Consider the following 16,853-nt stretch of genomic DNA (forward strand, 5'->3'; position numbering starts at 1 on the left):
ATTGTCCGTCTGTCTGGCTCTCTCTCCCAGGGACTTGGGTGCAGTCTCCAGCCTTCGCTGACCAGGGCTGCAGCAGTCGTGACTAATCAGAGTTGGCATGGGAAGTAAAGCTATTCGCCACTCTTCCCTAAGAGGTCTCCCCACCCCAAACTGGTTCAGCATAGATGTCCTATGCCTCGTTTTTTTCCATTTCCCTCCTGCTCCCCACTACCATATTGTAGTGAGATCTTTAGGGGGTGAAATTCTTTTCAACTTTGTCTCTCCAAAAATGTCTTTCATTTGCCTTAATCTTTTTAAAAAAATATTTTTTAAAATTGATTTTAGAGAGGAAGGGAGAGGGAGAGAGATAGAGACATCAATGATGAGAGAGAATCATTGATCGGCTGCCTTCTGCATGCCTCCTACTGGGGATTGAGCCTGTGTCCCAACCGGGAATCAAACCATTACCTCCTGGTTCATATATCAACACTCAACCACTGAGCCACACCGGCCTGGCTTGCCTTCATATTTGAGGAATATTTTCATTTAATGTAAGATTGTAGGTTGGCTATTTTTTTCTTTCAGCACTTTAAAGATGCCATTCCATTGTCATCTGGTCTTGTATCCCTGAGGATAAGCCAGCCATCATTTCTACTGTTGCCCCCTCGTATGTGAAATATCTCCCCCCATCTGCTTTTAATAGATATTTTTTTATGTCTGTTTTTTAGCAGTTTGACCTTGATCTTCTTAGGTGTTTGTGTGTGTGTGTTTATCCTGCTTAGAGTTCTCTGAGTTTGGGTCAGTGAGTTGATATTGTTCATTAATTTTGGGAACATCTTAGCCATCGATTCTTCAATATTTCTTCTGTCCACGTTCTCTCTTTCTCTTCCCTCTGGCTCTCTAATTCACATACAATATGCAGTCACACTCGGTTTGTGAACGTTTCTTTCCCATCTTGAACAGTTCACTTCTCAGCCCGACAACCTCTTCATGCTGATGCCTGTATGATCTCATGCGTCTCTCAAGTGACAAAGGAGAGAATGCGAGAACATGAGTCAGTTTACTGCTGTTAATATCTCAGGAAATTGTGCTGTGAATATTTTCATGTTTTTTTGCTTTTGTTACTGCTTATCACTATTACTAAATTTTCATTTTTTACTGTACATTTTATTTTTGTTAAATTTTCATATCCTTTTTGTTTTTGAAGTACTTATTTTTAGATTAAACAGTACATTAGACAGGTACTGTATATAAGAAAGGTTAAAATGGAATCATTTGAGGGTCTGGAACGGATTAATTCAGTTTACTAGTATATTTTTTTCTAACGGGAAGAAGTGCTCGGTTTTCGAACAGTCTTCTGGAATGAATTAAGTTCCAGAACGGAGGTTCCACTGAGAGGTTTGATAGTGTCCCTCAAATCCTGAATACTTTGTTCCGGTTTTTTTCTTTTTGTATTTTAGTGTAGATAATTTGTTTCAATTTCCAAAACTGCTGAAATCCCTCTACTGCATTCTGTCCACATTTTTCACCGGCTCCTTTCACGTATTTTATCATGGCTGTTTTAAAGTCTCTGCAGGATAATTTCAACATCTTGCCTCTCTTTGGATTTAGTTACGTTGACTGCATTCTGTCTTGAAAAGGCCTCGTGTTTTCTGTTGTTTTGCCCCACCCCCCAAGGGAAGTTTGCAGAAACTGAGCAACATGCCTTTTCTCTGCCAGGCTGCTGTGTGAGGACTCCAGTCCATCTAGCCCAAGCATGTTGGTGAGTGAGTCTGGGCTTCATGGTTACTTTTGGTACCTTCAGTTCACCACAGGCTTCAGTTTCTTTGAGGCAGGATTAAAACTCTCTCTCTGGCAGGTGTGTTTATCTCAGTTCTCTGTGCCTTACCCTCGCACTGTGCAATAGGACTTGTGACTGCATGAAGAGAGCTTTTCTCAGTCCCCTGCCACTCCCTGTGGTTGTGGACCCCTGCCTGAGGCCCATGGTCAGGGGCAGAGTGCTGCCGGGTTGCCCTCAGTTCCCTTCCTTTGCTCGCAGACTTCAGCAGGCCCATGCACCTGAGCGGGGAGGTGGCGGGGTTCTTCCCCTGGCAGATCACCTGTGTCCATTCTTCTGCTCTCTCTCACCTTTGCCCTCCCTCACTGCCTTAATGCACCCTTCTGCTAGCCAACCTGCACGCTTCTAACTTCACCTTATCTCTTAGGTCTCAAAAGCCATCACCAGTTTCAGAGAACCTTTCTGGTATCTTGGCTCTGCATTGATGCCCTCCTGTCATCTCTGTAACCACTGGCAAGTTAGTTAACTTTTTTATGCCTAGTTTTCTCATCTCTAAAGTGGGTGTAATAATACTGTCAGTCTCCTGGTTATCTGTAGGATTAAATGAGTTAAAATGTATGAAGCACCTGAACATAGAAGTTAACAGGATGTCTGGAGCACACATGCTCAGATTCAGAGCCTAGCTGACAACAAATAAACTTCTCTGTGCCTCCATGTTCTCATCTGTAATGTGGAGACAGTAATACATACCTCATGGAGTTATTGTGAACTTTAGAGGAATGTATCCTTGCAGAGCACCTAGAGCAGTGTCAAGCACGTGGTATGAGCTCGGTAAACGTTAGCTGGGATGCTGGTGATGCCACCCCCCTCCTCCCAGAGGGCCGTTGGGATCCTGTCTGAGCTCTCACTGCAGGGAGTGTGAGCTCTTATTTTCCTCGACAGCCCTCGAGCTCTGTCTGCACAGGGCCACATCTCTTACTTGTGATGGCTCATGGAAGGGAACCCACACATGCTTCTTTAATGACCAACCTAGTGGAAGGTTAGTGGTGAAGCACGCCTGATAGCAGCCTGTGGGTGAGCCTGGTGATGGGCTGCGCGGCTGCACTCAGTTATTGCATTACTCTCAGTGTCCTTTTGAGTCAAAGCCTCGTTTAAAAAAGGTGAATTTTCTATTTTGAGTCGTCTGCAGCGTCCTCTCAGCCACCAAGCTGTGGTGTTGGAACACTTTTCTTTGACCTTTAAAAAAGGGCAAGTGAAGATTTATGGTGTTCTCCGCCCAGAATCCACCCAGCATCCCTTAAAGCAGCCTCACCCCAGTTTTCCCTTAATTTAGTGCATCACCCTAATCATAAAACTTTCTGGGCTACATCTGTGACGTGTATTCCTTGTAGAAACCAAGGGTCCACACTTACCCAGCATTATATGCTTTTTAAGAATAGGTAATGCTCCCCAGCTGGTGTGGTTTAGTGGTTGAGTGTTGACCTATGAACCAGGAGGTCAAGGTTTGATTCCTGGTCAGAGCACATTCACCGGGTTGCGGACTTGATCCCCAGTACGGGGCGTGCAGGAGGCAACCCGTTGATGGTTCTCATTATTGATGTTTCTATCTCTTCTCCTTTCCTCTCTGAAATCAATAAAAATATATTTTAAAAAAGAATAGGTAATGTTTATTGTTGTTTGCAAAGCACAGTTTTGAAGGTTTTAAAATATTCTTTTGTTTGCTGTCTTATTGTGTTCTTTTAAAAGTTGTGTGAGATTCTTGATGCAAATATATAAGTGAGGTGCTGAAAGGCCCAGCTATATGTATTTTTAGATCATAAGATTAGTTTGTAATGGAGCTAGGACCACCATCTAGCATGAAAATTAATTAAGAAAGACTCAGGCTTGGTCAGTGATTTTGAAATTTTGAAATTGTTCTCATTCTGAGGGCCCAAAGACTGTGTGTGTGTGAGTGTGTGTGTGTGTGTGTGTGAGTGTGTGTGTGTGTGTGAGTGTGTGTGTGTGTGTGTGTGTGTGTGTGTGTGAAATCTTCACTAGAGGATATTTTTTCCATTGCTTTTCAGAGAGAGTAGAAAGGAGGGAGGGAGAGAGAGAGAAACCTCAATGTGAGAGAGACACATCGACTGATTATCTCTTGCACATACCCTGACTAGGGGTAGGGAGCAAACCCGCAGCCCAGGTGTGTGCCCTTGACCGGGAATCAAACCTGCGAGCCTTCAGTGCTCGGGCTTACGCTCTAACCACTGAACAACAGCAACCAGGGCTGTATGTATTTTATTTAATGGATGTCTGCCTCAGTTTCCACTCCCATGAAATAGGAGTAATAACAGTTTCCCCATAAGAGTACAAAATAAAATATGTGAAATACTTTCATAAGAGAAGAATGTGCAAGCAAAGTACTAGTTAAATTTCTTTTTATGACTTATCTTCTGACCAGAGAGAGAGCTCCTTGTTTTATGAATTTTTTGAACTTTCTAAAATGTTTTTTAAGTTGATAGTTTATTGCCAGTGGTTCTTTCACGCTATTTCTGTTACAATAGTGGTAAGTCCTTATTGGCCAGGATCAGGTTGTGAGTCTGCTCTTACCTGTCCCATGGATAGCTGCAGAGCACCCCCTACTTGCCCCGAGGTATTCTCCCTGCCTCCATTCTGACACTGCTACCAGAACTGCCATTCTGAAGTTCAGATCTGAGTTTCAGATTTGCTACTCCATTGTGGAGAAACCGTCAGTGGCTCCCCACTGCCTCCCAGTCCTTAGCAGGCAGTGCCTTTCTTTCAGCCAGTCCCACACCCCCTATTCTGTTCCCCAGAGCAGGACCCCCTCCAGATCCCCTGCCCTGTGCTCTTTCGCTGGGTCTGTCTTAACTGAGATCTGCTCGGACTGCTCCCCTGTGAAGCCGTTCCTGGCCACACAGCGCATGGCTCTTGTCTCTGCTCCCGGCGCTCTGAAGAAGTTGGTTGTTTACATCCCTGCCTTTCCCATCAGCTCCCCAAGGGTGGGACTGTGGTTCATTTTTCTCCTCTCCTTCCTCCCCAGTTCTTGACATTCAGTGAGAGCTCCCCGAGTACTGGCTGAGTGAGTGGAGATCTAAGTATATTGTAGCAGGTCCATCCTGAGATGGTTTCTATCTCGAGTTCTTGAGGCCCTCCCTCTCTGAGCGCACCTGAGCACCCAGCTCTGGCATTTTTATAGCCTCCTCACCGGCAGCGCGAACACAGCCGCGGGACACATTGATCCTTTGATGCAGGGTTTTGTCAACTCACCACACTCGTTCTCTACCTCTACGTTTCTGTGTATTGTGTGCCTGTGTCTTTGGTGGCCTCCAGCCCACGCAGCGTTACCACAACCAACCCTTTGTTTTAAGTGAGCTGCCTGCCTTGCTCCTGCTCTAAGTTTGACACAGCCTCTTGTCTTTGTGATGTCTCGGCTCTACCATAACTTCCTGCAGAAGTAGAACTGCTTGAATACCTGCGAAAAGGTCATTCTGAGATAGGACTTGTTGCTTGGGATTTATCTGATGCTGATTATTTGTTGTCTCAGAATAGCTAATGTCCATGAACCCTCACTGAGTACCAGGGACCAGTTTGATGAGATAAATGGGGTAAATGAGATAACTGTTGGTTCTAAACAGCCACTATGTGGTGGCACGATCATCACTTGTAGTTTACAGTAGGATCATTCCATTGTACAGTGGAGGAGTCGACTCACCTTTATAGTTCACCAAGCGACAACCCTGGACTCAAGCCCGGTCTAACTCCAGAGCCCTAACCCTGGCTCCCACTGCACAGTCTCCTTCGTCTTTGCTAAATATGAAACTTAGAATCTGTAATCTATCAGCTTCTTATCACTCAGCTTCCTCTGCCTACAAAGGCAAGGCAACCATGAATCATACACGAGACACATTCCAGGCGGTCTTGACTAGAAAAGGGTGTTTATGGCCTGTTCTACAGGAACCCGGCAGACCATCTGCTGCTGCCCACCACTTACTGCTGGGCCCTCTTCCTACCCTGTCCTGGTAGTCACTCCGCCACCTGGCAGCTCTCAGTGGGGGTTCTCAGTGGGGACTGCACTTGGAGTGCAATGGGGAGCTTTTAAAAAGCCAGGCCCCGCCCCCAGAGGTTTCTATTCAGTCATTCTGGGTGGGAGTCCAGGTAGTATTCATTTTTAACATGTTAAGCGCCCAGTCCGTCAACGGTGACTGACACTATACTTTCCGTCCGGAAGACAAAACAGGCTGGGCGCTTAACGTGTTAAACAACTCTTTTTGAGATCTAAAGTCCATGTGTGCTGACTTAGGAGGAAGCGTTGGAAGCGAGCCTGCACAACCTGTCTGCAGATGCAGAGCGCCTCCCCGCGCGGCCAGAGCTGAGCCCCTGGCGCCCAGTAGCCTTGCCTTTGGCACTTTTGCTTTAGATTTTCTTGTGGGGCTTTTCAGCTCCTCCAGGCCTCTTGCACTCTCATGACAGCAAACGGCCTTCCTCCGCGTGCTCCCAGGTCTTAGCTCCGTGTCTACTGTCCTCATTGTGATACTTCGCAAAATATTTCTCACACATTTTTGCTTGCTTAAATAAATTTGGAAATCTCAAACTCAGCTGCCTCCAGATCCAAGCAGGTACTAAACATGACTAGAGCAGGGTCGGTAGAGAGGGACTTGGAAGTTCCTTGAGAGACCATCGAGGGGAGTCCCACAGTGTGCTGGTGGCCTCGAAGTTTCCTTCTGACTTGCCATAAGCAGGAATCATTTATTGGTGGAGCTTTGAGACAACACGTGGTTACAGCAGGGCTAGCAAATAGGTTCCATTTCATGTGCTGGGGGAAAACCAACTGACCAAACAGAAAGCTTCAGGGTTACGCTCACACTTGTAGGAAAACGATAACGCTCAGTCCATTTATTCTGACATACAGCAGGTCAGCCTCAGCACTGATTGGAGTTCAAATAATATTATGGACAGTCAGGTAGGTTGATAAGAGTTTATTATTTAAAATAAAAAAATAATTGTTACCTTAGAGAAGCTGTCAATATGTGGGCAAAATTCCATCATTTAAGGAAATAATTCAGAGTATAGAACTATTAGATGTATTTTGCCCATGTTATCAAAATATTTTCTATTGGACCATTTTCCCTTCTGATAAATACTCCCCCCTTCTTTTTCAGTGTTATGCATGGGGGTAATTTTTTTCTTTTCCCATACTATCTCATTAGAGTTGTTTAAACTCTTTTAAGACTTTTAAAACTACTTTGTGGAATATGTAACAAATTGCTTCATTTATTATCAGAGGATCCTTTATTTTATTTTATTTTTTAAAATATATTTTATTGATTTTTTGCAGAGGGGAAGGAAGAGGGATAGTTAGAAACATTGATGAGAGAGAAACATCGATCAGCTGCCTCCTGCACACCCCCTACTGGGGATGTGCCCGCAACCAAGGTACATGCCCTTGATCGGAATCGAACCCGGGACCTCCCAGTCTGAGCCAAACCGGCTAGGCGGATCCTTTATTTTTAAAATCCAATTCTGTGGATTTCAGGTTCCTCCCCAGAAATTTAAGACAGCTAATCTACTGAGATAAAACAGGACAAATTCACCCTGGCTCACTATGAAATGAAACGTGTGCCTTCCCACTGGGCGCCAAGGCTCAAGTGGGTTTTGTACACACCTGTAACAGGAGATGACAGTGCTACATAGCCTGGTTCCCAGCAGCATGAAGTGCACTGGTTGGCTGCCGGTCTGGCCACGGTAATTTCACTGCGTGAAGTGATCATGTACTGTTGACCTAAGTCACATTGAGGTGCCTCAGTAGATGGGCTAGAATTTTTGTTACTCATAAAAAATGCAGCTAAGTATTTTCAGCTAGCCAGAATTTAAAATCAGTTTGTTAAACGTTCTCTCCATGTCCCATTTCTTTTTTTAAAATATTAATTGGTATGTCTAAGTGAATGTGTAAGTAAAAAAGACAACAGAACTATGATCTGTGAATTTGTAACCCACAGCATACAGTGCTGTGATCTCGGGACCGGTGATGTTTAGTATGTTGGCCCATGTTTGCCCTCTTAGGTGGAGAGTATGCTGGGTGGTAGGAAGGCGAGCTGTCCCAAGGCCTCAGGGTGGCTGTAAGGATTGACAAGGAGCAATTTTGTGGCATCTTGAAATGCCAGTGCCACTCAACTTCTGAAACAGGTTGGGAAAGCGCAGAAATCTCCTTTCAACGTAAGAGTTGGGAAGTGTTGAAAAGGAATGATGTCCAGTCTGAACCACGCTCCACTTGTATCCAGATCAGAGGTTGGCACACTGGCCTTTGGCAAATCTGGCTGCAGTGGCTCAGAGTGGTGTTTGCATTCTTAAATGGTTGGGGAAAATCAAAAGAAGAATAATATTTAATGACTTATGAAAATTGTGTGAGTTCAAGTTTCCGTGCCCCTAAATAAAGTGTATTGGGACACCACCAGGTCCATTAATTTATTTGTGTCTGTGGCTGTCATGCTACAACAGTGGAGCTGAGTACTTGTGGCAGAAGACCATGTAGCCTGCAAGCCTGAAATGCTTACTGTGTGGTCTTGCTAATGCCTGGCATAGACAATTGTATTTATTCAGATCTTGTCCTGAAATCTGTTTATAAGTAGGGATTAGAGGGAAAACAATCATTGTAATATTTCAGCATTTAGGGGGGCTCATGGGGGGACAAAAATGGGGAGGTGGAGGACAGACATAATTTCTGATCTCTGTGTCACCACTGTCACCAGCACTGGGCTGTGCCTCCACATTGGACTCTTATTATCAGTCAGCCACCCCCACTCATTTTGGCAGCTGCTTCGCAAACATGAGGCAGAATGTCTAGGAAGAGAAAATACGCTTCCAGACCGGCCTCACATACCAGGCCTGCCAGCGAGGCTACCACCAGGCTGCTTCCCTGCCTAGTGTTACTGAACTTTCTTCTTGCTACATGTTTTGAAACCTAGAATATTTTCAAACCTTATTATATCAGTGTGACAGTCATTTACTTTTTTATTTACTCATTCGGTATATATTTATTTAGTACACACTGTGTGTCAGGCCGTTGCTAAGCTAAGGCTCTGGGGGAGGCCACGCCCACCTTAGCCCTAACTCCTCGGCTAGTGGGGCGGAGGTCAGTGACGCTCTGCTCAGAAGATCACAGCATGAGAAGGTGTGGACTTGAGCATCTATTCCCTTGGCTCCCGGAATCCATGCTTTATGGAAATGTGTGTGTTCTGAATGCATAGTGAGAAACAATGATGCTTCATAATAGTGGCGTTTGGCATTTGAGCGTAGTGGTGGCAGAAACTCCTCTAGAAATTAATCTATAGATTGATATGCAAATTGCCAGGCCGGTTGGGAATTTTCCTTTGACCCTGTCTCCTAGTTGAAGCATTTTCTGATGGACTGCTTCAGATTGGGACTGTTCCTGTTTTCTCCCGGTCAGGTGAGTGGGCCGAGAGTCACATCCTGTTAAAGGAGACTGCAGGGGGGCCGTTACCACAGCTAGTCCAGGGAAAGGCGAACATATTAAGGCCAGCACAGCACTGCTTTTAGGTTTTGAGAATTATGAGGAGAAATCTTAGGCTTTACCAAAAAGTGATAAATACATGAAAAAATCCTGCCTGACCTAAGCCTCAATTGAATGACGAGTGTAATTGCACAGTGACTTGCATAGGAAAAAACAAACCCCAGAGTAAAATGGTGAGCGGGACCTGCCTTCCTGCTTGTATTGTTTTCCCAGTTACAGACAGGAAACATTCAAGTGGAGTGTTTCCAAGCACAGAACATTGGACACAAAGAAGGCTCTGACAAAGCAGAAAAACCCACTATAAAATGTTTAGGTCTGTGAGTGAAATGTCTGCTTTAAAACCTATGTAGCAAGCATCATCATTATTATTTTTTAAAATATATTTTTATTGATTTTAGAGAGGAAGGTAAAGGGAAAGACAGATAGAAACATCAATGATGAGAGAGAATCATTGATCGACTGCCTCCTGCACGCCCCACACTGGGGATGGAGCCCGCAGGCCCACAAGCCGGGCCTGTGCCCTGACCAGGAATCGAACCGTGACTTCCTGTTTCGTAGATCTTTACTCAACTTCTGAGCCATGCTGAGCAGGCGCAGCATTATTTTTTTAGTTGGATAACTTTGACTACCACTTTATTGTTTTGGTCTTTAGATGCCTCGACAAATTGAATATATTGTTCTCCCTTGCTTTACTAATGAATTATAAGAAAACATAAAAAATAACACATCTCAGTAAGAACCAAATTCCTTTGGCTAATGTACATGCTCTTTGGTTGGGCACCTGGGCCAGTATTCTGAATAATCTGTGGACTTTCCTTAGGTAAGAGTTCCATGCCTCGGGTAAACGTGAACGGACACCCAGTTCAGCATGAAAGGGTTGAGCCTCTGACCAAGACAGTAATGAGGAGGATCAGGTCATTGGGCCATATATTGGGTGAGGTGGGCATGGTGGTGGTTCTCTAAAATGAAGGTGAAGTTGGACAGGCCAATGGGGACATCTTTGCGGGAGGGAACCATTTATATTACATTCTGGAATCATAATTATTCTGGAATCATAATTTGTCACTTAAAAGTAATCTTTCCTAGATGTCTCATATTCATGAATTGGAAGAATTAATATTGTTAAAATGTCCATGCTACTAGAAGTGATTTATGGGTCAATATATATATAGTCCATTTATATTGAATTCCAATGGCATATTTCACAGAAATAGAAGAATGATCTTAAAATTCATATGGAAGCACCAAAGACACTAAAGAGCCAAAACAATCTTGAGCAAGAAGGACAAGGCATCGCACTTCCTGATTTCAAACTATATTATGAAGCTGTAGTCATCAAAACAGTACAGTACTGGCATAAAGACAGACATATAGACCAATGGGACAGAATAGAACCACACATATATGGTCAACTATTGACAAGGGCACCAAGAATATGCAATAGGGAAAGGATGGTCTCTTTAATGAAATGGTGCTGGAAAAATAGGTATCTTCATGCAAAAGAATGAAACTGAACTCCTACCTTATACCACTCACAAAAATTAACTCAGAATGGATTAAAGAGTAAAAGGTAAGACCTGAAACCCTAAACTCCTAGAAGAAAACAGGGAAGCCTTTTGAAATTGGTCTTGGCAATGATGTAATGGTTGTGACACTGTCAGCATGACTCACTGGCTAAGCATCGACCTATGAACCAGGAGGTCACAGTTTGATTCCTGGTCAGAGCACATGCCTAGCTTGCGGTCTCCATCTCTAGTGGGGGGCGTGCAGGAGGTAGCTGATCAATGATTCTCTGTTATCATTGATGTTTCTATCTCTCCCTCTCCCTTACTCTCTGAAATCAATAAAAATATATTTTAAAAAAAACAACAAAAACCCCCGAAGACACAAACACACACATTAGCTTAGGCCTACACAGGGCCAGGATCACCTCTTTCACCTCCGCTTCCTGCCCACTGGAAGTGTTCAGTGTGGTAACGCATGGAGCTGTCATCTTCTGTGATAACCATGCCTTCTTCTGGAGCACCTCCCAAAGCACCTGCCCCTGGCTCTCTGCCAGGCAGTGTCACTTTTCAGAAGTAGGTCCACGGTGCTTTGCTTAGTTTGTTTCTTTTTTTTCATCATAGATTTGATTGTTAGAAGATAATGTACCATGAACATTCCCTCTCTATGAATGAAAACCTTTCAGTGTTGGGGTTCATGTTTTTAAAACATTTTAAAGAGCTGGTTGAGGTCTGCCAAAACATCTGCTGAATCGAACCCTTCACTGTGACTTTTCTTGGGGTTCTTTTTCTTCTGCAGTTTCCTTTTCTCTTGCCTCCTCTTCAGCTGTATTCCTGTTCAGTTCCAACAACTCCTCATTAGTCAGTTCCTCCGGAACCACCTCTCCGAGCTCTTCTGTGTCACCCTCTTCCACACCCAGGTTTAAGTTATTGCCATCTCCACCACAGCCTTGTTGATTTTTGCAAGCTTTATGCAACTACGTCGCAATGGCTACAGCATCATGATGATACAGCATCAGCAGGCAATGGCAATTCTTAGCTTCATTATAATCTTATGGGACTACCGGTGTGTGTGTGTGTGTGTGTGTGTGTGTGTGTGTGTGTGTGTGTGTTTGTCTCTTGTTAACCAAAACCTCATTATGCAGGGCATGATTGTAGACATTTTTCTAAAGGGTGTATGATTGCAGACACTTTTCAAAAAAAGATATATAAATGGCTAACAGGTATATGAAAATCCACAGTGAGATATCACCTCACACCTGTTAGGATGTCTGTTATCAAAAAGACAAGAAATAACAAATGTTAGAATATGGAGAAATTAGAACACTTTTACACTGTTGGTGTAAATTGGTACAACCACCATGGAAAACATTATGGAGGCTCCTCAAAAAATTAAAAATAGAACTACCTTATTTATGGTCCAGCAAACTCAGTTCTGGGTATATATCTGAAGGAAATAAAATCAGTATCTCAGAGATATCTGCACTTGTATGTTCAATGCAGCATTATTCACAATAGCCAAGATGTGAAAACGACCTACCGTTGTGTGAAAGGACAAAGATGGAACACACACACATCCTGGAATATTACTCAGCCACGAGAAAGAAGGAATCCTGTCATTTGCAACAACATGGTGAACCTGGAGGACATATACAAGTGAAATAAGCCAGACACAGACAAAAACTATGATCTCACTTACATGTGGAATAAAAATAAAAATGAATTCATTGAAACAGAGAGTACAATCATAGTTCCCATGGGCTAGGGAGTGGGGGAAACGGGGAGATGTTGGTTAAAGGATACAAACCTTCTATTGTAAGATGAGTAAGTTCTGGGATCTAATGTACAGCATGGTGACCACAGCTCGTAATAGTGTATTATATACTGGAAGTTTACTAAGCATTCTTACAACTGGAACAAAAAGGGTAACTGTAGGAGGTGACAGATGAGTTTGTGATAATCATTTCACAGTGTAAATAAATCATCACATTGTATACTTTAAATAGATATAGTTTTGTTTGTCAATTATACCTCAGTAAAGCTGGGAGAAAAAGTAATCTCTTCTGATTATAGGTAATTTTAAATAATTTCAGTAACCCTAAAATCTGGTTAAGAAGATGCATTGGAAATCTTTCTAAAATTTTATCAATGCAATATACAGTGTCCACAAAGGCAGGAGACATAGTGCAAATTTATTTTTGAACAGCGTGTACACATTTTCATATATTTTTCAGCCTCCAGATACCTTTTTGAGGTAAAAGGCCTCTAAATTTAAAGCAAAGGGTCCAGTTGTTAATTTGTAAGTGGGAAAATAATTCTGATTTGCCTTGTGTTTTGGATATTCTGAGGTATGTGTTCTATTGTACTTTTGTAGGTTGGCGGTTGGACCCAGTGCTTTAAAGTAGTTATGCTTCACTTAAAATCAGATCAAGCATGTCACTTGAAAATGTAACTAACATTATTTTTAAAAATTTGAAACTATGTATCTGTGTAGTTTAGAAAGTCAAATACCATAAAAGGCTTATCACAAAGTAGAGTGGGTTCTCCCCCACACACCCCACTCTCCTAGTTGAGATTCCCCAACCAAAGTGGCAACTCCTTTCACATTGTAGCTGTTTATTCCGGCATTTACTCGTTCATGTTTATAAATATGTGTAAACTGCTACCCTTTGAGTTATCAAGTTTAGGTATAATTTATTGACCTCTTATGATAAATGATGGTTTAGGGTTCTTGTGTAACCTTCCTCTCTGCTTCTGCTCCCTATCTTGCCCATACAGTTACATTACAATTTTTGGATTTATTACTATTAGTTATCACAGCGAATCAATTATTTGAAGGTGAGCATAGTAGTGTACTATGATTATCTTTCTGATGGACTTTCTGGGGTTTTTTTCTGAAGTTAATACTTGCTTTTTTGTGTGTGGCTATTGCAGTGCTGTGCCCATAAATGTTTTAACATTTGAATCCCCTCCTACCCCACAAAAGCCCTGATTTGTATTGTTTGTGCTTATTTGCATTGTTTTTTATTTTTCTTTTCAAATTACCACTGTGAGGCCCCTGAACAAGGAGCTAGGAAAAGTTGTACGCAGTGGTTCTCCCGCGTGAATCCCAGCACACTCCTGCTGACGTCCCACACTGGGATTGTAACACACGCTTCCCTCCTCTTTTGTTACAGTTTTGAAATAAGTTCATTTCAGCCCAGCCAGCCTGGCTCAGTGGTTGAGCATCGAAGTCACGGTTCGATTCCCCGTCAGGGCACATGCCCGTGTTGTAAGCTACATCCCCAGTGTGGGGTCTGCAGGCTGCAGCCAATCAGTGATTCTCTCTCATCATTGATGTTTCCATCTCTCTCTCCCTCTCCCTTCTCACTCTGAAATCAATAAAAATATATTAAAAAATAAATATATAAAATAAGTTCATTTCATAAGAGGACATACTTGCTCTGAATCTCTTCTTTTGAACTTATGAATACAGCTGACCCTGGAACAACACGGGTTTGAACTGCACAGGCCCATTTATTTAAAGATCTTTTTTAATACTAGTAAATACTAAAAGTGTATATTCTTTCTCTGTCTTTATTGTAAGAATACAGTATACAATACATATTACATACAAAGTATGTGTTAACTGTTAAGCAAGGCTTCTGGTTGAGTAGGCTGTTAGTGAGCTTGGGAGAGTGAAAAGTTGTCTGTGCATTTCTGGCTGTCGGGGTATTTGCTGCTCCTAACCCTTGTTGTTCAGGGTCCATTGTGTGCTGATGGGAGTTGGGAGTTTCCTGTGTGTACACTTACCCTCGCAGAGGGCAGAGGTGCAGAGGTCCTGCCAAGGTGTGCAGGGCCCGGCTCAGGTCCCTGGGTGTTGGCCAGAGAAGACACTGTCCAAGTCCCACAGTCCCTGGAGGTGCTTTGCTAGAGACAGGGAGAGGCTAGGGGGCGCAGGCGCACGGCGGGAAGCTGCGGTCTCACGCCAGGTTTGTCCTTGTTAGTTGACTGCTGGGGTTCTTTTTGAGGCTGGTTCCTTGAGCTCATAGGCCAGCTGAGCCCTGGCCTCCACTTTCCTAACTGGCGTGACTACCTGTGTTTGGCACTTCAGCAACGCCTGGCCCCTGCATGCTAAGTGAGTTCTAGGCTGGCATATTTTGGTCGGCTGCTTGCAGGACCTGTTCAGAGAGCTGAGGGTTGGCCTCCTCGGGAGTCAGGGCCTTGCCCTGCTGCAGGCCCTGCTCCTCTAGACCTGGGAGATACTGGAGTCAGATCAGAGTTCGGTTTCCTGCAGAAACTGGTGCGGGAGCCACTCCCGTGGCCATCCAAGTCAGTGGGCACTGCTGTGGCAGTGGGTATTGGAGACCTGTGTGGCAATCTCGGTTTTCCGCGTAGGCTGGGGGTGTGCACCGCCATACTGGTGGCAGCTGGCGCTCTTCTGGGCCGGCAGTGTTTTGAGATCATTTTAGTGGATTCCATTCACTTCCTTGGTTCATGGCTTTTCCTTTTCTTGCAATAGTTCCTGGGCAAGATAAGCATTTCCATTCTGCCATGTATCTTATACAAAGGCTCCGATTCCTGGTTCATTGCTTTCCCTTTCTCTGCCACTCCCCAATGTTGAGGACTGCAACAGACTTTTTCCTTTCTCTTAGAAATGTCCTTGTTTATTTCCAAGAGAATTGGTAGGTTTGTTAAATGGCTTGGTTAAAAATCACTATTTGAGTCAGGAGTCCAAATGGCACTTAGATTGTAGTAAAAAAACAACAGGTTTTGCTTAAGTTGTCCTCTGATGTAAAAATTGGTAGAATTTCTCCACTTGTTACATTCATGTCTAACTGTTTTGTTTTAAATTCTGGGGTAATAATTATTAATTGTCCTGAGTTGCTTTTCATTTCTGGATCTCTAACTCTGAACTTTAATTTTCCCTACAGAGCTGAGAAAACAGAAGTCCTCAGTGAAGATCTGCTACAGGTAACTAAATTAAGTATTTTTAAAATGTCCTGTTTAAAGGCATGTTAAAAAAAAAAATCCATAGGTGAGAGCTGAAGCTTATGGAGTTTTTTTTAAGCCTAAAGCAGAGTGACATTGATTAGCATGGTTTGAGCAGGAAAGAACGGCCGTTGAGTTGCATGGTGACAAAGGAGATGTGAAACTGGTCACGCTCTGTTGTTCACAGGGGCTGGCCCTGCTTTCTAGCGCCAGGTGTTGGAGTGGGGGTGGGGGCCTGGTCACAGGTCCCGGGCAGGTCGAGGGGCTGGAGTTTGCTGCTGTGATGAGGCCTTTGATGGGAGAAGCCCTGCCAGCTGCAGCAGAGGCCCCACTGGCTTCAACCTAGAGTTGTGTGGGGTTTTTTGTTTGTTTTTGGTTAATCCTCACCCAAGGATATTTTTTTCCATTGATTTTTTTTAGAGAGAATGGAAGGGAGGGAGGGGGGAGAGAGAGAAACAGCAATGTAAGAGAGATACATCAATTGGTTGCCTCCCACACATACTCCACCTGGGGATGGGGATCGAATCTGCATTCCAGGTATGTGCTGTTGACCTTTGGTATGCGGGCAGACACTCTAACCACTAAACTACACATGTGGCCAGGGCTCATCCTAGAGTTTTTTATTTTTTATTTATTTCATAGAGGAAGGGAGAGGGAGAGAGAGATAGAAACATCACTGATGAGAGAGAATCATTGATCGGCTGCCTCCTGCACACCCCACACTGGGACTGAGCCCGCAACCCAGGCCTGTGCCCTTGCCCAGAATGGAAACTAGGACCCATCAGTCCGCAGGCTGACGCTCTATCCACTGAGCCAAACTAGCCAGGGCCTAGAGTTTTGACTCCTTGCGCCCTCTTACAATCTGGTTCCCCGACTGAGTTGAGTTGGGCCCTGTGGGACTTAGGGTCTCAGTGACAGGTGACTGGATGTGTCAGAATCACCATGAGGCAATAGGGGGTGGTCTCAAGTCATTAGCTCAAACTTTCTTTCCTCTTCGTAGGAGAGGCGTTGCTGCCCAGGGCCTGAGCCAGGTCCGCTCTCCTCCATCTCTCAATGGTCTCCCTAACTTCAGGGGTGGGTGAAGGCCCTGGACCCTTGA

General features: G+C 43.9%; 1 protein-coding gene across 7 annotated transcripts in view; it reads left to right on the forward strand.

Moving 5' to 3' along the window:
- ARHGAP17 (Rho GTPase activating protein 17) overlaps positions 1-16,853 on the forward strand; it is an 80,984-nt gene that overhangs the window by 17,341 nt on the left and 46,790 nt on the right. For all 7 annotated transcript variants that reach the window (XR_011471302.1, XR_011471303.1, XR_011471304.1 and 4 more), the window contains exon 2: positions 15,697-15,736. Coding sequence is in view for 4 of the 7 variants with exons in the window: in XM_070413639.1 (XP_070269740.1) it covers positions 15,697-15,736 (40 nt within the window). In the remaining 3 variants the exon portion in view is untranslated. The remainder of the gene's footprint in view (positions 1-15,696; positions 15,737-16,853) is intronic.

Source organism: Myotis yumanensis, unplaced genomic scaffold (genome assembly GCF_028538775.1).
Source record: "Myotis yumanensis isolate MYYU_CA2020_CCGP unplaced genomic scaffold, mMyoYum1.0.hap1 SCAF_4, whole genome shotgun sequence".
In the NCBI taxonomy this organism is placed as follows: Eukaryota; Metazoa; Chordata; class Mammalia; order Chiroptera; family Vespertilionidae; genus Myotis; species Myotis yumanensis.